This window comes from Scleropages formosus, chromosome 5 (assembly GCF_900964775.1).
Source record: "Scleropages formosus chromosome 5, fSclFor1.1, whole genome shotgun sequence".
Taxonomy (NCBI): Eukaryota; Metazoa; Chordata; class Actinopteri; order Osteoglossiformes; family Osteoglossidae; genus Scleropages; species Scleropages formosus.
The window spans coordinates 10,538,367-10,564,069 of NC_041810.1; the positions used below are offsets into that span (position 1 = coordinate 10,538,367).

The following is a 25,703-nucleotide window of genomic DNA, read 5'->3' on the forward strand; positions in this document are numbered from 1 at the left end:
GCTATTTAATCTCCCTGTGCAAGTAGCTAGATGGTTATACACTAAACAGAAATACTGAAATCAGCCCAGTCAATATACACAGTCCTTTGACCTTGAGGAATGGGAATTCAATTTGAAACTATTTAAAATAATTAATTCAGTAAGGACAATGCCGAATGTGGAAAAGTACTGAACTGAATGTGAAAGACAGATACAAACATAGTAAAATCATGTTTTTATTTAACCCTTTAAAGCTCATATAAATGTAGAAAAATACAAAAAAAATGACCATTGATTCTTCTGCTTGTTGTATTTTTTTTTTATTATGTGATGTTCATGTATGAGACATAGTTGTATAAAATAAACATTGTGCATTTATTCATTAATTAAAAACAATGTCTTTTACAATAAAAATTCACACTTTACATACACTCCCAAGAATAACTTTTAAAAGCCATAATAATGGCTAGTCCAAGAAAGACCTCAGTCAACACCTAGGGCTTCGTTCCATATTTCCACACCCTGGTGAAAAGGTAGGGCAATGAGAATATTCAACCAGATAGCCAGTCAACCAACAATCCAACCATCCACCCATCTATTCATTCAGTTCTGCAACAACCTAAATATTCAACAATTTGGCCTTGTAATTGTCCAAACACCCAATCTAGTAACCATCCAACCACCAAATAATCCAGCCATACTGCTGGAAATCCTGCACACCTTAGAGTTTGGACTTGGACTTCATGACCCTCTGGATCCATTTCACATAGTTGGACACCCTGGTGTAAACACCAGGCTTGTGGCTCCGCCCACAGCCATCCCCCCAGCTGATGATACCATATAAGAAGGACACTCCATTCTTAGTGCAAGCCAGTGGCCCTCCTGAATCTCCCTGTGTGAGGTACAGGGGTAAAGATTAGCAAACAAACACAAACATAATGTGTTGAAGGAGGGGGGTGTGTTTGCAGAAATGTTTAAATATTTACATAAACAATAACATCAGCCAAATAATGCCTAGAGAAGTAACAGAACAAACAAGAGAGGCTTGAAACCCTTCAGCACCTTGAAGTTTAATGGTATTGGAGCAGAACCAACAATATGGGTGATTTCACTTATGGGTCTTTCTAACAGTCACCTCCCAGCCATGTGCTTAGTCTGTGGATTTAATCTCAATGCACTATAAGACATTAAGAAACCATAAAGTTTACCCATTTTGCTTTTTACGTATTTGCTGAGCAGACTTGCCTACAAAATTACTTTGTGTTCAATTTAACCATTGTAACAGCAGTAAAGTTATGGATTTTCAGGTTAAGTGGTAATGAAAGAACCCCAGGACAGGGAGCTGAACTGATAAACAGAACATCATAGGTTCAGATCACAAAACATGTGACGATGGTACACAACATAAAAGTGCACATAAACACACACTGTCTGAACCACTTGTCCCATACGGGGTTGCGGGGAACCAGAGCCTAACCTGGCAACTCAGAGTGTAAGGCTAGAAGGGGAGGGGACACACCCAGGACAGGACGCCAGTCTGTTGCAAGGCACCCCAAGTGGGACTCGAACCCCAGACCCACCGGAGAGCAGGACCCGGTCCAACCCACTGCGCCACCACGCCCCTGCACATAAACAATACAACCTAAAAAACTGACAGCAAGAAAAACCTACCTGGCAAGCATCCACACATCGATGACTTCCAGCACAAAGCATGCTGGAAGTGACCTCTGCCCCATACACATCGGGCCTGGTGCACTGCTCAAATGGGACAATGTAGACCACCCCTTGCATCAGCTGAGCGGCATATGTCTTCGCCTCTGAGAAGAGGGACAATACAATAAAACTGTGATGAAATGGCTCAGGATGAAACAGGGCCTAGCAGAGGGCCAAATCCACATATCAGAAACTTACTCTCATACATGTGCCCCCAGCCTGTGATGTCACAGCAGTAATAGTCAGGGAAGGTGATATCTTCTCCAGGGAGGCATATTGGTCGTACAAATGGCGTGATTTTAGCACACCTGCCGTTCTCCTTCTTCAATTTAATGAGCACTGCAATTAGAGGAACATTTTGTCATAGAACTGCTGAAGCTGGAAAGCACACAGCTGATTATATAGGCTATAATGACAGATTTTAGAGTGTGTGGTCTTGTAAGGAAAGGGCCACACATGTAACTAAATCAGTGTACCCTAGATGAGCTTTCACCACCCTCCGTGTCCCGTGATGAGCTTTTTCACCCCTCATTTCTAACTCTGATTACTTCCATCCTGCTTGCAGATGCTGGCATGAGTGACAGCAGGCCTGGATGGAACCCAGACATAAGCACTATGTGTTGAGCTTAATAATAAAGTTTAAAATCAGGGCTGTGGAAAACTGCAGTTCTGGTACTTTTTATGATGGACTGAGCACACAATTATCATAAGAGATTCAGTATATGTAATCAGCCAGCAATTTCACAAAAGCATTTCCAAATCAGGTGTCAGCTGCCGCTGTCACTCTCCTGTCATTTTACACAGAACATCTCATGACATGCTCACAGCACAGCATGTAACTGACCATGAGGTTTGAAAAGTGAGGCTGTTTCATGGCCTGAGTGCTACCTACACAATCATCACAGAAGCCAAACACACAGCAAAACCACAACAGACAACCTGTACAGGGATGATAGGAAATGCAATAATATCATAGCTCTTACTTATGTCACGAATGGTCTCTTACCTATGTCATGAACGGTAGGATTAAACACAGAATACCGATCAGGAAATATGTACTTCTCAATGCGGTGAGATTTTGCATTGGGGCCCGTGTCGTTAAAGTAGTGCTGACCCAGAACTACACGGACTTGGGAAACCAAGGGGCTGCAAGAGAAATATAGCAATGGGGAAAAGCAGGTGGTTACAGAACTGGATGTTTGACCATCATGTACGGTCCTTTTCGCTATCCAGCTACATTATTTTCTTCTCCTTTGTCCTCTCTGAACTTAAACCAGGGTGACTCTTACTTGCCAGAGAAGCAGTGTGCTGCTGACACCACCCAGCAGGAGGCAATCAGGGTCCCAGCACAGAAAGACTCCCCAAAGTAGATAGCAGCCATCCAGGGGTGAGCTCCAGGCAGAGTAGCATGGCCACCCAGGATGCGTGGTCGTGGGACCCTCTTCTTATGTTTGGTCCCACAAGAGACAGGTCGACTTGGCTTGGGAGTGGCCACCGTGGGCGGCAGGCTGCTTGGTTTCATCAGGCGTGTAAAAACTATAGGTGGGTGGAGGAGGAGGAGCACCATCAACATGTTTCAACAAGTTCTGTAAACATTAAAGGAATTTAGCAAAGTGCAGAAAAGATACATGCTGGTCCAATGTTGACAGATACTTTGGCCTCTGTTACCATGGAAGCTTTATACTGTACATTGGGGTGACATGACACAACCTTACTGTGAGTAACCATCCATTGCTGGTAGTACCTCAAAATTTATGTGCTACTGGACTATTTAAATCAAACACAATTAGGTGAAAACACATACAGTACTTTGCAATGTAGTCAAGAAATGGGTAGAATTTACAGTAAATGCATTTCAAAGAATAAATCAATGATTTCAGTCCTTCACCATTCATTCATTATCAGTGACACCTCATCCTAATGCACAGTTGCAATGCTCTGGAAGCTATCCCGGAAGAACAGGCCACAAAGCAGAATACTGGGCATCATCTCCCAATGGATTTATATAAAAATTAAAACCATTTGACACTCAATATACACACATATAAGAAATGAAAGTGTTTAAATCAAAGGCTGTACAGAAACATTGTGCGCCTGTGGCATTCTGGTACTCACTGACAGGCGGCCTACAGGACGGGATGTCACAGTACTCCCAGGAGATGGCAGAATTTTTCAGCGTGTAACACCATGGCATTGAGTCTCCATCTGGGTTCCTGTATGATACACCGCGGGCATCACTGTGCTGCAAACTCCCTCTCACAAACAGCTTGTCTCCCTCTTCCCAGTGCAGAACTGAGGCCTTTCAGCAAAGCATTTGTGTTCACAGCCACAATCAATAGTAAAATGTCAGAATCCAACACCACAAAGTATGAAAATTCCTGTGCCAGCAGTCTAACACACATGCCCACATACCTACAGAATGCGTGTTCTCCCAAGCCCAGCAGGGCAGCACTCTCCACGTTGGCTACAGTCAATTCATCATGCAGAAGCTCGGAATTCCAGGCCAGGCAATGAGCCCCGGAGAATGTGATGTTGGCTGTACCACGGTAATCCGTACCATTCATCCAATAGCAGTCTGCCCCAAGGGCTGCGCAAAGGGAATGAGTCTGCATTAGCAGGAAAGAGCAGTGCACAGAGCCACTGGGAGCCCACTATATAGCAAGTTTACACAAACATGATTTATACACACTTCTCAGCACACTCTGGAAACACCCTATCAGTTTTTGGGAACTTCGGTGTTGGCGTGTAACTTCAGGAAGCACTCACTGATGCTGCAGTGCGGACCCGCAAAGCCAGGCCGGCAAGCACACACAGCTTCTCCCGTGGAGGTGATTGTCCGGCACACCCCTTCATTCTGGCATGGGTTAGAGGTGCAGGCTGCATATAAAAGCAAACAGCAAGACGTTTCAAATGCAAACACAGGAAACCCCCACACAGGTTCCTTCAAAACAGATGCACTGCATTTTTTCATCCTCCTGTGATAGTGGAAAAAACTTGGAAAGTTGGCTACAGCGCAATCATCAGGACATTCACCCGCTTGTGGTGAAAACTGACATCAGTCTAAAGAATGAAGGACATTTATCAATGCCCCATTATCTATGTTTTCTCAAGAAATTTACATTTATTCATTTAGCAGTCACTTTTCTCCAAAGTGACATAGATTGCAGAAGACAATATAAAAACTGCAGAAGAAAAAACCCTGAAATATATCCTTGAAGATTCACGTCACAAAGTGCACTGTGCCAAAGGCATATATATGGTAAACATCCTGAAAGTCAGCGTATAAAGGATGGAAAATCTAGGACCCACTTATTGGACAGTGCCCCCAGACCATGCAGTTTTTCTATTTCAAACACTTTCCCAGCACTTACTATATTTTACAGCAGATCTTCTGTTTGGAGATTTTTTCAACAACTTTTTTAACCAGATGAAATGTAAACATACTGTAAGAATTTATGTCTGTCCCTACATCAACTGTAGATATCAGGAACAACAAGGGAAATGGAGGGGAAAATGTCCATTTTCAAATCACTTGTGACTTAACACAGCCGGAAGTTTAGCATTTCTTTAACCAAACCAGCTGAAGTGTTGTGAAGAGCCTAAAGGCAAGAGTGGGCAAAGAAGCATGAGTTGGCCTGGATGTGTGTAACCAGAAGCCTGGTAAGGTGTGAGGGACAGTAGCGTGGGAAGGGAAGGAAATGTCAGTAAGAGGAGTCACCCTGTTGGCCAACACAGAATGACATGTGAATAGAGATCAACATGATAAAACACAGCCATCGGCTCCTTATTATCCATACCTGCATATCGAACACGCTCACACTTGATCTCCCCGCCAACACAGGTGCACTGTTCCACAGTGTGCAGATGGATCCTCCCCCAGGACTGAGAGGTGTCATAGTATCTCAGGTGCAGCTCCTCATAGCACTTCTCTGAACAAAGGAGAAAAAGAAAAAAAAGGGTAAAAGGACAAAGGGAGGAGGATGGACAGAGAGCTGAAGAAAGTATGGAGGAAGGAGAAGAAACAAAGAGAAAAGACAGAAGTGGAGAGACAAAGGAAACACAGGATAGGATGGGGTGAACTGAAAGAGGAGAAAAAGGATGAAGGAGGGCAGAATGGAGAGAAGATGAAGACAGACAAGAGGAGAATGAAAGAAGGTCTAAAAAGCTCAGAGTGATATAGGCAGAGGGTGGACTGGGCAACACACTGCAGGTCATCAGAGTATTTTGGAGAACCACAGAAAAATTGTTCCCTTCTAATCTTGTTGTTATTTTCCTACAGTATTCCCAAGTGTTGCTTGATGAGCTACACTCCTAGATTGTGCTGGGATTAAAACCATTTTATATGGCTGTAGTCCCAACTATGAACACCCTGTGTGTGTGTGCACACATGACTGAATGGGTGGGGGCAGGGCTCACCCTGCAAACACTGCCTCCCGGTGAAAGGCTCAAGGCAGCGGCACACGAAGGCCCGTCGGCCAGGGATGCTGATGCACAGCCCGCCGTTGGCACACGGGTTGTCGTCACATGGATCCACCGCTGCATGGGCAAACAGCAGCCATGAGCCAGGCATAGGGAGAGGGCTGCACTGGAGTTGTGGGGGCCACAGGGGGGTGGACCCAAAAGGACCACGTTCAAAGTGCATCTGACTTTTTCAACACACTTACTAGGGGTTGTTGGGTCTTCTGGGGCACAATAGCCCCACTGCCTGTCTCTGTCAAAGTTGGAAGTGGTCGAACACCTGAAATTCAAAGAACCAGAACCAGAGAGAAAACATTTAAAACTGATTTGCTGACAGAGATGAACAGAAACATCAACACTACAACTCTCTGATCACCCTTCGTGCTCAGTGTATCACAGACAGAATTGTGTCAATAGTCACAGCCTGATGGTATCGCTGTGACATGCACTCAGTGTGACGTGAGCACATCAAGTCTGGCACTCTGAGTGCTTTTAAGTAAATGACAAGCTGCTATTTTTATATTCCTATTTCCTACAGTTTGTCAGAAGTGCTGGCCAAAATCTGGACTACCTTTCATCTCTGGTCCAAAATTTTTCTGTAAGTTTACAACTGTATGTTTTATCTGTAAAACATTTTCAGAGTTTTACAAAGCTTAACTTTGGGAAAAGCACCCAATGAGATATTGTAATTCAAGTGGGTAATTCTGTAAACATGCATCTGCAGAGCCAAGTTGAGGACATAGAGCAGCACTATGTGGGGAAAGCCCAACCTGAATTACGCCCTGCTAGTCTTTGCAGATACCCAGTATTTATATGTATAGCGCATACTGCTAGAATGAATGAGCCACCTAGTTAGCTCTGTTCTAAAATCAGAAAACTCAGCCAGCATGTAAACAAAAATTATATTCAGTGATTTAAAAAATGTGCACACATTTGATGTTTATCACTCATTTGTTAGCCAAGTTGCGAGGTGCCAAGATGTTACCAATGAAGATTTCCAACACTTGACCTAATGCATCATTTGTCAAAGCCCTTCTTTGTGCACAAAATATCTATCTCCAGTAAATTATCTAATCACCACTCTCTGTGCATGAAAGTATGCATACATTTTTGGGGACAATATGTGTTTATGAAATGCAATAATAAAGCTTAAGTTTTGACAGTTTCAAATAAGTACAAGAGAATAAGTAGCTGTGATAATCCTTAGACATATGTACTTATGTTTCACACTGTCAACGATGAAGCAAATGTGACTATCAGACAATTACCATGAAACACTAACCCAACACTTTGTCTTACCACAAGCGCGATGATGGAGTGGGGAGACACTGATGGCGAAGGATCCCAGCGTATCGGAAGGGGAACCTGCATTCTTGCCCATCCACGGTGAGGACTGGAGTACATGTGTCAGTGTTAAAGCACTTGTCCAAAACAAAGGCCCAACTGAGCCACAGTTATGTAGTTCTTGAGAAACACCGTCATATACAGCCATCTACAGCGTTATATCACAGTACTTTTTTTTTTTTTTTTTCTACCTTTGTTGAGACCATTCCTGTCTGTGGTCCTTGAACTCAAAACCTTCTGTCCTGAGAAGTCAGGCTGGAGACACAGAAACCCTCATTAACATTAAAGCAATATGCATATTGCTGCGTGTTGTCATGTGTGCAAAAAAAACATTGACTGACATGTATAATGTGTGTCCAGCTGGCCAAATTATGTCCACAGGAGGCAACAGGTAGAGGCGAGTTGGAAGTGTAAAAAACGTTTACATTCATTGTCATTCACACTGTAAACAAGTGTCATTAAATGATTTTATAATTAACTGTTTAACATATTTATTCGCGAACAAATCAACTCTTTACCTTATAGGTCATTAACTTATTATCTTTCTAAGTCATAACTTATTATTATCAACTCATAACGGGTCTTCTCACAACGAGCGTAAAACTGTCCTCCGTCCAGCAGGAGGGGCGGAGGAGCTGAAGCCTGAGGTTTAAAAAATATCGGAGAATATGAAAAGTTTGAGGTAAAAAGTCGGGGAAGTTTGACTATAAAAATCTGAGATTTAGATTCGGAGACGCCTGAGCATAAAAACTGTGAGGTAAAAAGTAATAAGTCATACGTCTGAGTATAAAAAGAGTGAGGTAAAATTTTTTAAAAAAGTGAAAAAAAAAAGTATAGAAGAGTCTGAGGTAAAAAAGTGAGGTAAAAAAAATCGAGGACGTCTGACTCTGATTATAAGTGTCAGGGAAAATGATGAGTCAGAAGTGAAAAGAGTGAGATAAACTTAAAAGTGAAGAAAAAAGTAAGAGCCTGAGGTAAAAAGTAAGGTAAAATCGAGGATGTATTATTATAAAATAGTCTGAGTATAAAAAGAGTGAAGTAAACTTAAACAAGTGAAGAAAAAGTATAGGAGTCTGAGGTAAAAGTAAGGTAAAAAATCGAGGACGTCTGACTCTGATTATAAAAAAATGAGTCAGAAGTCTGAGTATAAAAAAAAGAGTGAGGTAAACATGAAAAAAAAACAAGTTTAAGTGTAAGAAAAAAGCCAGAGGTAAGGAAGTCATCGAAGTCAGAGTATAAAAGAAACTGGGGTAAAAGTCGAAAGTATAAACAAGTTAAAAAAAAAAAAAAAAAAAAAGTCCAAACTGTCAAGCTATAATATATAGCGAGCCTAGTATCAAGCATTCTGAGGTTGATTAAAAAAAAAAAAAAAAGCGCTAGGAACAGTGTGCGATGAACCAGACGTTCGATTACTTACCCAACTACGGACTCCGAAGACTTGAAACGGGAAGAGCAGCAGCAGCAGCGCGCGTCTCGTGCTCATTTCGGACGGTAACGAGAGATACGGAGTCACAGGCGCGCGTCCCCGCTCACAGCGCCGGGGTGGAAAGGGCGGAGGGAACTGTGCGTCATGGGGGACCTCGTGGGGACATGGACTCACCGTTTGTTGCCATGGGGGTTGACTTTCACTAGCGTGGTATATCGGACTCCCAGGCCACGGGCTCGGGGGGGGGGGACGTGCACTCCAGCGGTGCGAATCAGCACCTCGAACGTGTTTGCGGTGCTGTTTTCCCACCAGTCCGTCATTAGAGCCATAAGTAACTGCAGTGTGATTAGTGTGTAATGACTGGTGTGTGGTGTTCGTGCCCCAACATTTTCATTAGAAAGGAGTATTGATTTCAGCCCTGTTTCATATACAGTAGTGTTTATATCTATTTCTGACCGTGACCACAGATGACAAACTTTCTAACCTTTACAGCAGTAATAATAATAATTGCATGAATCTATTATTTATACCTGCTTGTCAAGCCTGGGTGATGTTGGTCCAGGGCCAGGCTGTCCCAGAAGCACCGGGTGTCTCATTGGGTGAGACATTGCTGCTGTCTTACAGTGCCTGGGTGGTGTGAGAGGACATGGGTTCGATCCTTGCTCAGTCTGTGCGGAGTTTGCATATTCTCTGCATGTCTGCGTGGGTTTCCTCTGGGTGCTCTGGTTTCCTCCCACAGTCCAAAGACATGCTGTTCAGGTTCACCCATAGTGTGTGAGTGACAGAGAGAGAGTGTGTTCCACTGATGTATGGATGAGTGACCCTTTGTAAGTAGTGTATCTAGCAGTGTAAGTCACCTTGGTGAATAAGGGCTGTGGGCTGATAACACTACAGAGTTCATTGGAAGGTGCTGTGGAGAAAAGCATCTGCTAAATAAATAAATGTAAATCTCAGTCCAGCACAGAGCAATCACTCACACACGTTACAGGAAATTCAATCACCAGCCTATCTGAAACACAACTTTGGACTACGGCTGGAAGCTCACGTGAAGACAAGAACAACATGCCAACCACACACACACTGAGCTGTATTCGAACCCAGAGCCCAGGAGCCGTGCGGTACCAATGCGAGCCACTGTGCTGCCGTGCCGCTGGTATTAATCCCCTTGCTACAATCTGTGTTTGATCGTGTACTCAGCAGTACCAGGATGTTGTTACAGCAGTCCACCACTCAGCCGCACTTTGCATCTGAGTAAACACACCGTGGGTCACTGACACGTGCTGGCCCGGCGGAATAAGGGAACATCAAAAATGGGCCACAGAGGAGGAGAGACGTGGCTCGGTCTACAGCCACATGACCAGCCTGTCCCTCCTGCTTTCCGGTGTGGAAGGAATCCGTATGCTTCAACGACAGTGATGCTGAACAGCTGGTCGAAACGGCAGAGGAGGATAAAGGGCTGCGTGTAAACGCACAGTTAGTTGACATCAAACATGGTTTATTTATGGTAAGTGGCAATAATGCAAGCACAGATAAACAGTTCACGGTTGGCTCACGGGTCATACGTATCACACTGTTTCCACGCCCACTCACCACAGAGTCTGAACAGTGTCATCACAAGTCTGAACTGCACGGTGGTCTAACAACCCAGTTTTATGGATGCAATATGAACATAAATGTACCATGTTTATTAGTCTTTACATTTAAGAGAGCACAGCCTAGCCTTTAACAATGTAGGCAATACCTTACACTTTTCTGTTGACACAAAACCTCAACAACAGTTTGGAAGAAAAGGAGTCTAGAACTTTCTTGCGTTTTCAGAGTGAGAATGTACAGTTTGTCGATGTGTTTGTACACGCATTTCCACCTCCAGCCACTAGGGGCAGCACAAGGCACCGATACATGCCGAAGCACCTCACACGAAGGTGGGTCTGCATCCGTGCTCGCTGGCTGAGCCGTCCTCGGTGCTGGTGGCCAGGAGGGAAGGCAGGTCAGAGCCCGCATACACACCCACCCTTGTTCTGCCCCGGTACCCCCGCAGCTCGGCCACGAGCCCCTCGAGGCTCAGGTTGAGCTCCGAGCTCTCGCCCAATGCCTCCTCCAGCTGAACCCCGTCTACATCGATTGCCCTCCAGGCAGGGAGTGGGGAGAGTGCCCTCTGGGGGTGGGTTGTGGTCGCCCTTTCTGCTCCCCTCTGTGCCACACCTGGAGACACAGATATCATGTTCAGAGATGCAGTGCAGGAGCTGAACAAACACTGTCCTCATGTAGCGCTTTGCAGGAAAGCAGCAACACGCGGGCCAAGCAACTAGGAGAATCGCAGGTAGATGTGTACCAATCAGATGTGTGCAGCACCTGTTGCCATATTTGTACCGCTAACACTCACACACTCCACACACACAGTGGTCCTCCTGACACGCAGCCACCCCCGAGCTCAGTCCGGCTTTAACACATCAAACCGGCTGGAGACACAGGGCAAGCACAGTAGTCTACCCTAGACTAAGTGGATGACAATTCCAGCCAATGGTTTCATTTGCAGCTATAAAACATGAAAAGACAAACAATTTCACACCACGGATAACAGAATGACATGTTCGACCATCCCTCTGACAGGTGAAACTGGAATTTTCCTTTTTTTTAAGACATTTTAAATTGCTTTTATACAGAGTTCAATTTGAAAAATGTTATGATTTGTCATACATGAAGCTCTTTAAAGAGCCCTAAAGCTGTATGAAGGTTCACTACACTAAATAGGACCTTGCAGTCAGAAGAAACTCTCAGTAGGTTGTGTGTCATGTGTCAGTTGCTGCAATGGCCCAGTGCCCCCTAGTGGCCAGTCTTCACATTGCAGCCAGTATTACGTTCATTAGCAATATTCTCGGTCAAAGAACCAGAAAAGCCGAAGAGGTGTCATTATCATTTCATTTAATTCTTGCGGACAAATAAACATAAAAATGTCTAGGGAATCGTGCAAACTGAATGGCAGACACCTCTAATTCTCAGTCTTCAACCTGGATGCCTGTGTATTCTGAGGTCCGCCCTTGTTCCTGCTGAGACATTAAGTTGCCCTTGATTGAGCCGTTTATAAATAACTTCCATAATTTAACTGTATTATTCAATGACTTGCTGTCAGTATTTTTAAGATAAACAGATGAATATATAGATAAACTCTGATTCCTAAGGAAACTGCACAAAACTGACACAAGAAATAGTTGAAAATTTACTTTTCAGCAGAGTTTAAATGAATTAATGCTGAGGGAACCTCATTACAGGGACACTACGGTCTCCAGAAGCTTGGGAGCTCTTTGACATCTGAACCTTCTGACACGGAACCATTCTAACACTTTGAAGATAACATCACAATTAATCCTTTGACCAGCTGGTGGCGCTCTAGCCTTGTCATGATCAGCAATCAGCGCAATTATATTCTCTGCTTCACCATATACTGAGTACCAATGCATACCAAACTACTGCACATGGACCAATAGAGCCCCGTCTCAGCTGCCGGCGGCTTTGGACACTCCTTCACCTGGAGCTGCCCCTACAAATGGACATAACTAAACTTAGCCATGCCGAGAAGCACGCCCGCCCCGGATACAGAGGTGCTGATCTTCGTCACGACTGAGTCACACTCACCTGTGACGTGTAACACCTGTAAGCCACTGTGGTGCACAGCAAAGGTCACATTGTAACAGGACCACATCTGCAAACTGCCCCAACGTGGATCCCCTCCAGAGTGCCACTGTACTTTGAAACTCAGTCCACCAGAACCACAGACAAAGAGGAGACTGAGAGACCGTCTCCGTCCACCCCTCAGCACGAGCTGCACGTGACCCCAACACCTAACCCTGAGGGTGGTGAGTCCACCAGACAGCTCTGAGTAGTCTTTGTGGCCTGAGCCTGATTGGGTTATGCAGGTAAACCAGTCAGCATGACTATGAGTAGCAAACATTTACTATGGTTTTAATCTTCCATGGGAGTCTATTAAATGGATTTGTTTGTGGGCCCCTCCCCTTCGGCCAATTTGCCGCAGGGGAACAGAGCAGCGGCTGAAGACAATACAGTTGTCAGTATTGCCAGGGCACTCGACCCCTTAGCCCAACAGAGATGTGAGCCATGTTTAGGGTAGACATTTGTCTTAGAAGAGTCTGCAGTCCATCTAGTTGGACCCAATAAGCTGAACAAACTGAGGCATCAGAAGATGCCGCCTCCTTCGGAACTCCCTGTCAGGGCACGGTTGTCTGTGAGTTAGTCCTCTCGTAAACCACACCACTGATGTCACAAATTCTTGGCAGGTTCTTAGTTTTTGCCTCAGTGTGGTAGAATGAGCTCCCTCCCTGCCTCAGTTGCTCAATCCCTCCCAGCATCGAAGAAGGGTCTCAAACCTATCTCTTTCAGAACCACTTTTCTTCTGATCTCCCGACAGCTCCAGAAATGAGTCCAGCACCACCTGCTATGATTATCTCTGTATTTGCTATTTGAATGTCACTTCTATAGGGGCTACTTGAGGGATGTGAACCAGTAACATGGTATCAGACAATCCAAACGCTGTGTCTCGATAATCCTGTGTCTGTGGATATGTTCTTCGCTTGTTGCTGAGGCTCTTCTGTTTACTGAGTTGGCCAGAAATTCGTCTAACAAATTAATAAATGTCAATGTGCATTTTAAGTGGTTACACCTCAGTGAGGAAGAAGGCAAAAGAAGAGTGCGGTGGATGAAGAGATACTGGTGAGATTCTGGTGAAGCAGTTCAGACAGCATGAAAGGCACCTGTGGACCATCACACTGACCACTCACATCACACCATGTCAGCAGATGTCACCGGGTGTGACTAGTCTGATAGTCGCAGCGCAGAGGTTATTTCATATGACACATAGACTGTATGTAAGAGAGATTTGTAATTCAGGTCTAACATTTATTAGGTCTAATCAAACAAATATACAGAAATAATTGATTGAAAGAACTGTGAACACGAGACAGCACAGAAATCAGAGGACAGCAATGATAGAGAAAGGAAGTGGAAAGCAATTCAACAATGCCAAGCATTTCAATTTTTTCCAAAGACATAATCAATACTTTACACTATGTACACAATTTTTAAAAAGCAGAAGGAAATTCAGTTTTGTATTTTGGAGAAAAATAAATAATAACACAAATATTCTGAAGTACTAAGCCTGTTCTGAAAAAAGATGAAAAGTGAAATTATTAGTTTGCATGTGAAGTGGACTTTCTGCAAGCATTGTTGAAGTGAGTGTCAATGAGGAGAGACAGGGAAGAGGTATCAATTCCAAAACTACTGATTTGCACCAAGAGGATGGAATACAAGAAAGCTGAGGGACTGCATGAACTGTGTGCAAACTGACACGCCGTGCAAAACCATTGGCACGTACAGTAGGTCTAAAGAGTGAAAAGTCTGTCATACCGTCGAGAGTCCAGGTACACTTTGATACCCTATGTGTTAGAACCACAGACTTCTGTCTGTGAAAAACCCCCATCTACTACCCTAACCCTAATGGGGACCAGGTGTGTATTGTGTGCAGGAGCTGTATGGAGGCTCACTGTTGTAGTGTGTGTGTGTGTGTGTGTGTGTGTGTGTGTGTGTGTGTGTGTGTGTGTGTGTGTGTGTGTGTGTGTGTGTGTAACAGTGTATAGAGCAAACATGTGCGGACCCTGCTCATCCCCTCGATGACCCCGACAAGCTATCTGTACATCTGCACAAGCTCCACTAGGACAAAAGGAAAGGAAATATCACGCACGATGGGACGGGAATTATTGTCCACAACAAAGCATTACAAAATTAATATTTCACTGCAGAGATAAAAAATGCTTTAAAACAACTGCAACATAACAGCGTAACAAGATTAGACACCTTTAAATGCTAATTTTTATTTTTAAAAAACTCAGTGCATAAAGTGCATGGTGACTAAAGTGGGTTCTGGGTCCACCGCGAGCCAGGGCAGTGCACTCCACACACACACAGATCACACTCCCAGGGTACCTGAGCCATGCTGCACGTCCTCCTGGCGTGGTGGGGGGGACACAGGGGACGGGGGCAGCAGCGTGCTGTTGGGGCTTGACATGTTCCCCTCGCCTACCAGCGTCAAGTCCGCCACATTCTCCTCCTCCACCGTCCGGATGGGGGAGAGAGAGGTGGGGAAAGGGGCGCAGCCGCCTTCGTCAGGCGGACTGCTGCTCTTCACAGGCCGTGCAGTGCTGCTGGGGGCACGGCCAGACAGAAGGAGGGCGGAGTCTAGACTCTGAGACTGGCGGCTGGCACTCAAGGTGTTCCGGCGGGATGTGGGAGTGGAGCAGGCAGGCGCGGCAGGTGAGGGTGTTGGCTCAGAAGAAAGCCGCAGGAAGTCAGGCAGAACCAAATTCTGTTTGCTCAGCAGGCCCCGCTGGTCGTCGGCACGGCTGCTCTGGGCCTTGGACAGAAGCTCAAAGAATTCTGAGAAAGGAAGAACAGTACTTAGCAGTGAAGCCCCCAGCCTGTATTCTGTGCAACAAGACACAAAACCAAGATATGTGTATAAGAATGGCCAGTGTGCCTCTGCATGGTCTGTTGTTTGCTAAGCAGATGGCATTCCTACGGGAAGGAGAAGGTTAGTGAGACCAACAGGAGGACGGTGCCAGTCACAGGAGACGTACCTTCGGCTTCATCTATATTAATCTTTTTCTGCTTGCTCTTTTCCCCCAGTTTGGCAGCTGAGCCATTTCCCCCTCTCACATTCACAGCTTTTTCATCCCCCTGGGTGTCAACAAGGAAAATGCAGGGCGTAAAGGGGCAGAGCCGAGGTGAGGCTGGAGCAGAGTTTAGGTGAGTAAATAACAGACAGCAGAGTTGCCAGCATCAGCCTCTCAAGTTTCATGCATTTGCAAAGATGTCCTTCTGTGTGTGTGTGTGTGTGTGTGTGTGTGTGTGTGTGTGTGTGTGTTAGGAGGTTCAATACAGACAGCAGTGTGGGAGAACACAGAATCAGTACCAGCCACGGAAAGCACAGTGAAACCCGAGTGACACCAGAGGCACCCCCAGTCAACACACAGGATGGCAGAGAGAGCGCCAGCAGAGAGCTTACCGCAGTGGATCGACTCCTCGCCATCAGTGGTGGAGCACGGCGAGCTGAGAGATCTGCTTAGAAAAGAACAGTGATGAGCCAAAGATGTGCCAGAACACACCAACAGGGGGTGCAACATCTCATCAAACTCAAAGTTCACTAGTGACAGCGCACAACGTGTACAAACTGGTAGAAGATGCAGCAGTGATGTGGACTGAGTCACGGTTTCTGTCTGCATGAATCTGTGGTGATGGGATGAGCTGCCTCCCACTCAAACCATAGAATTACCTCTGCCAACCTGTCTATACACACGGACACACACATATCACAGACTCCTGCACAGAATCAGTTCACCTGCCCTTCTAACACACAGGACACCGGAGCCATTTGTGTGTCTCTCTGTGGTCTAACAGCAGACACCCATGCTGTTGCAATAAGGTGCTGCGTACCTCTTCTAGAAGGATGGCGTGCCACATCAAGCACTACCCGCAGTCCATCCAAGCATGATATGGGTCGGCCCAGGTCCAGCAGCTCTCCATCCCCGCTCTGTTTACACACACATCAGTACACTAGGTACTTGTTTCACAAACAGCCAAGTAAGAAATTTTCAAAAACAGAAGCATTTTTCAGTTTATTTTTACTTTATTTGGGGGGAGCGCAGTGGCATAGCAGGTTTGCCTTTGCCTGCTCTCTGGTGAGTCTGGGGTTCAAGTCCTGTTTGGGGTGCCTTGCGACGGACTGGCGTCCCCTCCTGTGTGTGTCCCCTCCCCCACCAGCCTTGTGCCCTGTGCTGCCGGGTTTAGCTCCAGCTCACTGTGACCCCGCTTAGGACAAGTGATTTCAGACAGCGTGTGTGTGTGTGTGTGTGTGTTTTAGTTTATTTCCTTTACTGTTTTCTCAAAATTTGTCTGTAGCAAAGCACAAAGGACCACTATTTAACCTCCAAGCCAACAGATGGCAGTAAAGATCCTGTCTGGTGTGCCTGAAGGCCTGAACAACTGACATGGAATAGGATGTTTTGGAGATTACAGATTTTTATTTTTAGTAATTTTAAATTAGTATTAATTTCAATGTAGCTCTAATGTCATAAATGCTAAAACAAACAGCCTTACAAAGAATTTTTTATTGTAGATATACCTGAGATTTCTACAGAACCTAACTAGAGATTAATTGTAGGGACATTTATATTATTAACCTTTTAATGCTTGAAACATAGCAGTCAAAGTGACTTTGGGGTTATGAGCAAAATAAATTACAAACAGACTTTTGACCTCAACTGTCTTCATAAGGCAAGCAGCTGGTGTGTTAGCAATCACGTAAATGCAGACAACTGCATCTCATTCAAACACCCACAATGTGGCCTTCTGTCACACAGAGAAAGACTCCTGTGGTACATCTTTAAATACAAAGTACTGCACATATACACAACTTACAATTCTGGCTTCCAGGTCATTTAAACGGAGGCCATACTTTGCCACGACAGGTCGTAAAACCTCAGTGATGGGTTTTGTGGGTTTTGCCTTCAGCCCAACAGATCGATTAATTGGGACAAGGTCTAATCTGAAATTAAAAAAAAAAAAAAAAAACAAAAGAATGGATTTGATCTCTTTATCAATTGAAAGTCAGCATTTTCTGCAATGATCCTAAAGCATTTGAATGAAGTACCTTGTAAATAAAAAAGATAACTTTAAAATGTAAGAGTGAATAAAAACAAACACTTACCTAAACAAAGTGCGTTTTTCTAATCTCAAATCCCGGGAGCTCAAGGTCACACAGTCTTGGTCAAGAACAAGAGGCTTTGAAAAACATAAAAAATGTTAACACAACTACACGTTTTTATTTAATTGGTTTACCCTGTCACTTTCCTGTTTCTTTCTGGGGCTAGATCGTGTGAAACTCTACTGCTCCACATGATGGCTAAGCCTCTGAATGATGTCCCTACTGCTCCAAAAGCTTCTGTCAAATACATATAGGAACAGGTATGTGTACCTTCTCTCCCCCAGCCAAGAAGAGGTCCACAGCTGCCAGGTTAATGCAGCGCTTCTCACAGAGCCCCAGAAGCAGCTCCCGGATGGACAGGCCTGGACGGATGGGCAGGTGGAAGCGAGAGCCATCCGGTAGGCTGACAGCGCAGGATGCCGGCACCTTCTCTTTCTCACACGTGGCCACAGGGGTCCGAGAGTCACCCTGCATGAGACACAGCAAAGACTACTAATGGTCAGGCCAAACAGGAGGAACCTGAGCAAGACGCATAACAAACCAGCAAGGAAGCAGTAATGAAACGGACCATTTAGATGGATAGTAGGAGGGGCCAACGGGAGAGACTTAGTGCATGGACAGTAGAGTGAGGCAGTGGGAGGGAAAATGGGAAACATTTCATAGGACACACTTTCATATGAGGAGTTAAATAAGTTACAGCACAAACATAAGACTATTAGAACACCTGGACAACTCCATTTCCTGGTATCTTATTAGTTTATATGGCACTGGAACTCTGGGGTGGTGGACGGACAGCAAAACAGTTTCTCAGATGTCACACAGACCTCAACCCTTCCGGCAGAGCTGCCAGAGCCCAGCTCCAGACTTGCACTCGAAGACAGAGACCCCCGTGACTCCCGTCTGCCATTGCTGCTGGGGACATCTGTGAGAAAGGCACAGCACTTACCTACAGCACATCAAGCTTTTGTTCAAAGCAACAACCATAGCCTGAGATGACTGGTGAGGTTGGTTTTGATAAGTACCATCCACAATGACCTCTCTCACCATGGCTGCTGTCCCCCATGTCTGACTTTTTGGGACCCTTCCCGAAGCTGGTGTTTCGGTTCCGTAAGGAGAAGATGCCCCTCTTCTTTTCAGCATGCTCCTCTTTGCACTCCTGGGTTTTCCCTTTCACAGGGTTCACCTTCTTTGCTTCCTGTGACATCAAAGAGTAGCACATCAATCACTGCTGCCTTTTAACTGTCCCTCATAACCAAATTACACAATGATGTACAGAGAAACCCCCCCATCAAGTTTTTGCCATGTTGACAGGTGGGATGAGTCACAGATACAGTACACTAATAGGTAACATCACCTGGGCTACAGGTGCAACACAATCCAGTCCGTGTTACAGGCTCACAGGAGGCCAAGCAGAACTAGATGACCAAAGCATGAATAAACAGCACCACGCTGATAAATCGAAGGGCCGGAGGTGGTGTCCAGTTTGATGAGCCCCTGGTCTATCTGGAGCACCTGAGCTCTCGATGAAACCCAAATGACTTAATGTTTTCAAACTACAGCTGAGCACTTTTGTGATTTGTGTCTGGATTTGTGGACTCCTAAGGGCTACCTGCTAAACCAGCCTCATGAACTCCTGTCACTTAACAGCTTGACCAAACAGTACTGCTCTGAGATATAAGAAAAAAACCAGTGCAACGCTCTTTACTTTGCAGTATGCATGAGGATTATCAATGTTAATGACTCATTTCTGTCCTTCAAAAGAGGCTCACGCTATTGAATAAAGGTATTTATGCCAATATGAGACTTGCTAAACATCTCTCTCCCTGTAAAAGTATAAAACCATTTATTTCATTCACTTTGGATGCAGTTGTGCCCCTAAAAGCTTGAAGGAAGAGGACATGGCCAAACACAGCAGGCACCTTTCTGGGCGTGACAAGGTTTGGCTGCTCAGGGCTGCCTGAAGCACGGTGGATGCTGGACAAGGGATGACCTTCTACTTCAGCCAGCATGCACTCCTGGTACATGGAAGATCTGAGGAAGCGGGCGTAGCTGTCAAACTTCATCAGGTTAAAGATCTGTAGGAAAGAATATGCAAGACTCTGCATTAACAAAAGCTAATGTGACTTTGGAGTTAGCTGGAGCAACACTAACATAGAGGACAGCCATGGAGCTATTTTAATGCTCAGGATGGACATAGAAGATGGAGCTGAATTAATAATCAGTATCCTTGACTGATATTGGATCTCTGATATTCCTGAATGAACTGGACCCTTCTGCACTCAATAACAAAGTGAAGGAATACATTATAAAAATACCTTAACGCTCAAAGTACAAACACATTTATTTAAGGCTGGAGCTTAAATCCAAATCAGTAATCTTGATAAAGTGAGCAAACAGGACCAGAAGCTTTTGAGTTGGAAAGTAAAAAGCAGAATAAAACTATGTGATTTTGTGCCACAGAACTCTATTCTAAAAAAAAAAAAAAAAACGTAACAGAGCCGTTCAAGCTGTTCGCAGTTCAGCTAAGGTCAGTTTTTTTAATGCGCTGCACTGAGACTTTTCCCGCCTGGAGCATCCCACGCTATGTCACGCGGCTACCGCTGCTCCTCCGCCTTGTCAGAAGCTCCAGCTCTTATATTTAGAACCACAAGACTGCAGTCATCTGTCAAATGGAGGAATGGATTGGATGTCCTTGGGGGATGCAATGTCCATGCAAAGGCTGCAGAGGCCCAAAGACAGCGTCTCTTCCTCAGACACGAAGGGACAGCAAGGAGAAACAGCACCAGCGGGTCTATGGCTTCACATGTGCATCACATTATTCCGTCACTTTGTGTAACTCATGTGAGCCCCATTTAGGCTTTCTGGGCCACTAACAACCTTGGCCTTGTTTCTGCTGGGAACTCTGGAGCAAGACAGATACTTGCTCCTCAACTTACAAACACAACCAGGAACAGAAGTCTCTTTTTTCTAAACCCAAGGTCACGTTTAGAACTAAGTGACAAACAATAAATGCTACAAAATACAGACCTCTTGACTTAATTACAGGTTCCATAAGAAACTCAAGTATAGCTTCATTTTTAAATTACTTTATAAAACTGAAAATAAGCATACATTTTCTTCACATTCCTACTGAATACGGATTTTTGACTGATTCATCCCATACATGTGTATAATGTTCCTTCCATTGTTACTGACCACCAGCACTCAGGAAAACAGACAGGACTTGTACACTGTTGAAATGTGTTCAGTTAAGACAAACCCACATTCCTGTTGTGTTTGGGAGTTATTTACTGCATATATTGGCTTGGAGGGTAAGCACAGGTTAGGTTTGCACCACTACAGAAAAAATTTTTACAAAAATAAGTAAAGAAAGTGCAGTTATATATAAGCATTTTTTTCTTTGTTTTTCACCTAAAGTAGCTGAAGTAGACACTTGTTCAGACGTTTGCCAATAGTAAACACCAAGCAGAAGTAAGTGCACTAGTAGTGCAATACTGTAGTACCTATTAGCAACACCTGTGCATTGGTGGAAGGCACAAAACTATCATCATAAGGTCAAGCCTTACAGTACACTTTTCCAACTGCCCAAATACCTCCAGGTAACCATGGCAACCTACCTGGAGTTGTGGCTCCTGGAACATGTCTGGCCGCGGGGCGTTGAGCACATCATCCGCCAGCTGAGCCTGACGATCAATGTTGACAGGAGTGGTGGCCCGGCTGGACAGGAAGTTGTTGTAGATCTCGCATGCCTTCTGGGACAGCTGTGAGCAGAAGGATGAGAGGGTGGACAGTGAAGGGGTGCAATTCCTGCAGGGAAAAGACAGAACTCCTGCAATACGAGTCTGTAGCGAACACCGTCTGACACATCAGCAAGAGTTGTGCAGTTTACCTGTTTCTTATCGTTCTCAGGGACATGGCTGAACGACTCACAGGCTTGCCAGAATAAGATATTCTCCTCACTAAATTCTTTCTTCAGAAATTCCTGAGTAGTGAAAAAAAACACACAAACAAGATCCAACCCAACTTTTTCCAACAGGGCAGCTGTTCCTAAACACCCAGGTCAATGTGACCCTCATTCCCCCAACCCAGCACGCACAGAGAAGCAGTGGACACCCTCTGGGTCTTGCAGGAGGCGTTCAAACCCAGTGGCCCAGCTGGCCACATTCTGGTCGTGGTGGTGCTGCCGCAGGCCAGGTCCATTGGGCAGGCTTGCACTGCTGGCCAAGCTCGTCTCACTGGTGCCACCCTTGAGGCCTAGGAGGTGGCACACAGAGGAAGAAGAGGCACAGTTAATGCTGACAGTATTACAAAAGCACATACAACTCACCTCCTGTAAATGCTCTACAAGATCCTCACAGTATCACCAGGTGATCTGAAGTTCAGTATAGCTGTTAATCACTAATGAGATATGCCTTCTGGTCATAGCTGCAGTTTTTAACTGCTTGTCTTCAACAAACAAAAGAAATCCTAAGGCACAATAAGGACTAAGAAGAAAACCCGATTAAAAAAAAACTATTATACAGTTATCTTCTAATACTAAAATTATTTGTATTTTAGCGCTGCAACACACAGTGAAGAACACTGGGCAGAGTAGACATGACTCATTTTAACAGTGCCACAAACATCACATCACACACAGCAGGTCTGCTATGTTTCTCTGGATGAGGCACGAGCCAATAACCTTTCCAGAAGAACACCAGAAGGCCATGAGTTCTCTGTACAGTGTGTCTCATCATGAGGAACCCTAAATGAGTGAAAAATTCAGTTGCCAATATGTGAGAAAGCATGACTGTGTGTACTCACCAACACCTGAGACTGCCGCAGACTGCAAGAGAACAGAGAGAGAGGGGTGAGGGACATGAATAACCACTCACATGATTAGCACAATTTTTCACTCAACTAGATGACCTTCATGCACAGTCTAGGAGGAAAGAAGTGTGCTGACGATCATGTGTCTCCTAAGGATCCTTTCGCATGGCACGGTACAACCTTGCTTCAGATCAAAGCCAGCTGAATGAGTTGGTAAAAAAAAAGTGAAATGCGAAGACAGAAGGAACTGAAAAAGCCACAATTTTAAGTGTTTAAGCTGCTCTGCTATTGGAGACACTCATGCCTGTTCAGGTCAGGTTCTACAGAACAGGCTGGATCTCATTAACAGATTCATGACTGTGATGATGGAGAAACCTGAGTGACAAGTGTGGGAAAGCACGGGCTGACAGGGGTGTTATTGGGAGGGAGATGGCTCCTCCTGCCCCCACACTTGTAGGAAGCCAAGGAATCAGGAATGATAGAAACTAAGCAGGAAAGAGAAAAGCACAAAAAATGACAGCTGAGGGTAAAGAGACCTCTTATATCATAGGCTGAAACAAACCAAAAATACCTTCCAGTCTCCATGGACTTCAGTCCAGCAGAGTCTAATTAGCCCAACAGTACCATGTCCATGTGCCAGCCACAGAAGAGCAAGTGAAAATAACACAAGTCTCACTTGTACTCCACGAAAAAACACGAAAGATCTGTCCAAGTCCACAGCGTTTGGAAAACAAAGTTAGCATCACCCTAAAGGGGCTTCACTTACATAATGCTATGATCTGATTATTTATAGAAGGAAAATCAGCTGCTACTGAGATTCGTAAAACAACTGGTAGCCAGACAGGAAGAAAAACTTCCCAAAAAAGAGAAAACAGCCAGTAACTCTCAACCTGTTTGGGCATGTTTATGTTCCCGGTAACAGAACTACTATAATTACTGAATTATGTTACAGTGTGGGGTATTATAGGGACACACTACATGCATACAATAACAAATTCAGCAACCAAAAGCATGTTTATTTCAGAAGTCTATTCAGAAGATTATTTCAAATGTCCAAGAAAAGAAACAACTGAGCAAAAAAGCAAACAATGAGCACACAGCAATCCCACAAAACAATCATGAGAAAACAGCAATAATATCTGTAACACCACAATACAAGCCAGTTACAGGGTGCTTACCATTCGCTTGTGTTTTCTAAAAGACAACCTCTTTCTGAGACTCATTTCTCCTGAACTTCATGCCACTTTGTCTGTCTGTGTACCTGAACACCCTCCCTTGACACTGAGCGGGATACTCGACACAATGCCGTGCCTGTACATGTCGGCCCAAACCTGCCAGACCACTCAGTGCCCGCTTCATCCCCCGGCAGCACTGCCACAACATGCGGCAGAAGGCGCCCATTACAAGTACACCGACAGCATCGCATCTCCCTTCCATCTTCAACAGGATGCTTTGCGTAACACAGTAAAGAGCACCCACATAAACATGCTACAATCAATGCAGACTAACAGCAGACTGACAGAACACACTGCTGAAAATTTCCTTGCACCACCTTGACCTCTGCCACATCCAAGTTGAGAGCTACATAATCTTCTGGCTGCTTCACCACCCGAGTATGGTGTGAACATTTTTCTCCAAAACGACTTCCAATGAACACTAGTGTTATCAGCCCACACCTTATTCATTCAAAATGACTTACATTGCTAGATACACTACTTACAATTAATTACTCACCCATAAACCAGTGAAACACTTCCTCTCTGTCTCTCTCTCTCTCTCACACACACACACACACACACACAACAGATTATTTTACAGTCACCAATCCACTTGAACAACATGTCTTTGGACTGTGGGAGGAAACCGGAGCAAGTGGAGGAATCCCACGAAGACAGGGAGAAACATGCAAAAACTGAGGCAGCTATGAAAATCAAAGGTGAGTGAGTTTGAAGGCAGCAAGCAGTAGGTGGCATAGTGGTTTGAACCCCTCCTTCTGGACTCAGAGATTGAGGATTCAAATCCCACCTCCTTTTGCAGAAATCCTGATTAATGTACTTACCCTAAATTGTTCCATTAAAAAGAAATTATCCACCTTTATAAATGGATAAATAGTGTAAGCAGGTTAACACTGTACATAACTTGGGAGAAAAGTGCCAGCTAAACAAGTAAATGTTGAAAGAAATGCCCAAATGAGTTTTATCAAGTCAAGCATATTCAAATGTTGGTTAACTGAATGATTAAGCTGTCTTCAGTTCTCAACAAATGGGTAACTTAAGAATATGCAAATCAATATTAGGTTGTGACCTATGACCCAAAAACAGACATGAGTACGGTTACTCTACATATTTAGCAATTTTTTTGTCAACATAAATATTCAGACACCAGTATAAATGTGAAAAGTGCAGAATTTTTGGCCGACAAGCTTCCATGTACATTTCACGTCAGCTGTGAGAAAGGAAAAACTCATATAAACCTGTTGGTTACAATGCAAACCAACAGAGCATGTTGCCTGACTGCGAAACACTGAATGCCATGTTCCATGTTTCCTACAGCCACTTCCTCTTCATGAGATCTTCTCTGGGCTCAGATCAATAAGCAATACAGAGGGAGACTCTGCAAAATCCACGTTTTCCTGAAAAAGAATCTGAAAACACCACCAACACCACTGCATATATCTTTGAACTGTTTGAAAGATAGCAAAGTTAGTGATATTGTCTAATGCTGCTCAAAAACAAAACCCTGGCCCTGGTTATGGCTCAGATACTGTGACACACACTTTATTTAAATTGAGTTGTATGTGGCTTTGGAGAAAATCATCTCCCAAACTTAATAAATGTAAATAACGACACTTTCCAGTTTACAGTGTGTCCTCACATTTGACACCGGCTGGAATTTAGTCTTGACTCAAACTCTTCAGAAGAACCAAATGTAGGAGTCAAGACAGAGAGCTGTATGAAGGAGGTTTGGTTGCAGGTGCTAACGTATAAAGCACCCCCAAGGCACACTGAACATCCATGAAGGGTTACTAAGGGTTGAAAATCTTGACATGTGAATGTCCTCTTCCAAGCTTAGCACATTTTGCAGAGTTTTGTGAAAATCGCAGCAATTCTGTGGGAGCAGTAAACAGAACCCTGGTCCACAACTGTCAACATAAACATCCTGACATTAGAGGCAGCTGAAGAAGATGGTCATTTAAATCAGCAG

General features: G+C 44.5%; 2 protein-coding genes across 4 annotated transcripts; both read right to left on the bottom strand.

The window, feature by feature from the left end:
• Positions 1–283: 283 nt before the first annotated feature.
• hgfac (HGF activator) lies at positions 284–9,005 on the bottom strand. Of its 2 annotated transcripts, XM_018746692.1 has the most exons (14): positions 8,912–9,005; positions 7,686–7,749; positions 7,450–7,543; positions 6,357–6,430; positions 6,109–6,228; positions 5,490–5,621; positions 4,459–4,569; positions 4,105–4,279; positions 3,808–3,905; positions 2,982–3,228; positions 2,699–2,838; positions 1,891–2,031; positions 1,651–1,796; positions 284–871 (listed from the first exon to the last, which is right to left on the bottom strand). In XM_018746692.1, the coding sequence occupies exons 1-14, from the start codon at positions 8,975–8,977 to the stop codon at positions 701–703; spliced, it is 1,779 nt and encodes a 592-aa protein (XP_018602208.1). In that variant the 5' UTR covers positions 8,978–9,005; the 3' UTR covers positions 284–700. The 2 variants fall into 2 exon arrangements, with proteins under 2 accessions (XP_018602208.1, XP_018602209.1); XM_018746693.1 differs by lacking the exon at positions 6,109–6,228.
• A 1,467-nt stretch (positions 9,006–10,472) lies between these two features.
• rgs12a (regulator of G protein signaling 12a) lies at positions 10,473–23,755 on the bottom strand. 2 transcript variants are annotated; one of them, XM_018746707.2, is made up of 16 exons: positions 23,678–23,755; positions 22,494–22,515; positions 21,787–21,944; positions 21,580–21,672; positions 21,308–21,451; positions 19,610–19,765; positions 18,735–18,885; positions 18,515–18,612; positions 17,961–18,158; positions 17,694–17,767; positions 17,405–17,531; positions 16,421–16,517; positions 15,993–16,045; positions 15,565–15,664; positions 14,915–15,364; positions 10,473–11,122 (listed from the first exon to the last, which is right to left on the bottom strand). In XM_018746707.2, the coding sequence occupies exons 1-16, from the start codon at positions 23,720–23,722 to the stop codon at positions 10,833–10,835; spliced, it is 2,256 nt and encodes a 751-aa protein (XP_018602223.1). In that variant the 5' UTR covers positions 23,723–23,755; the 3' UTR covers positions 10,473–10,832. The 2 variants fall into 2 exon arrangements, with proteins under 2 accessions (XP_018602223.1, XP_018602224.1); XM_018746708.2 differs by lacking the exons at positions 22,494–22,515; positions 23,678–23,755 and having other exon boundaries at positions 21,308–21,497; positions 21,787–21,864.
• Between the last annotated feature and the right edge of the window lie 1,948 nt (positions 23,756–25,703).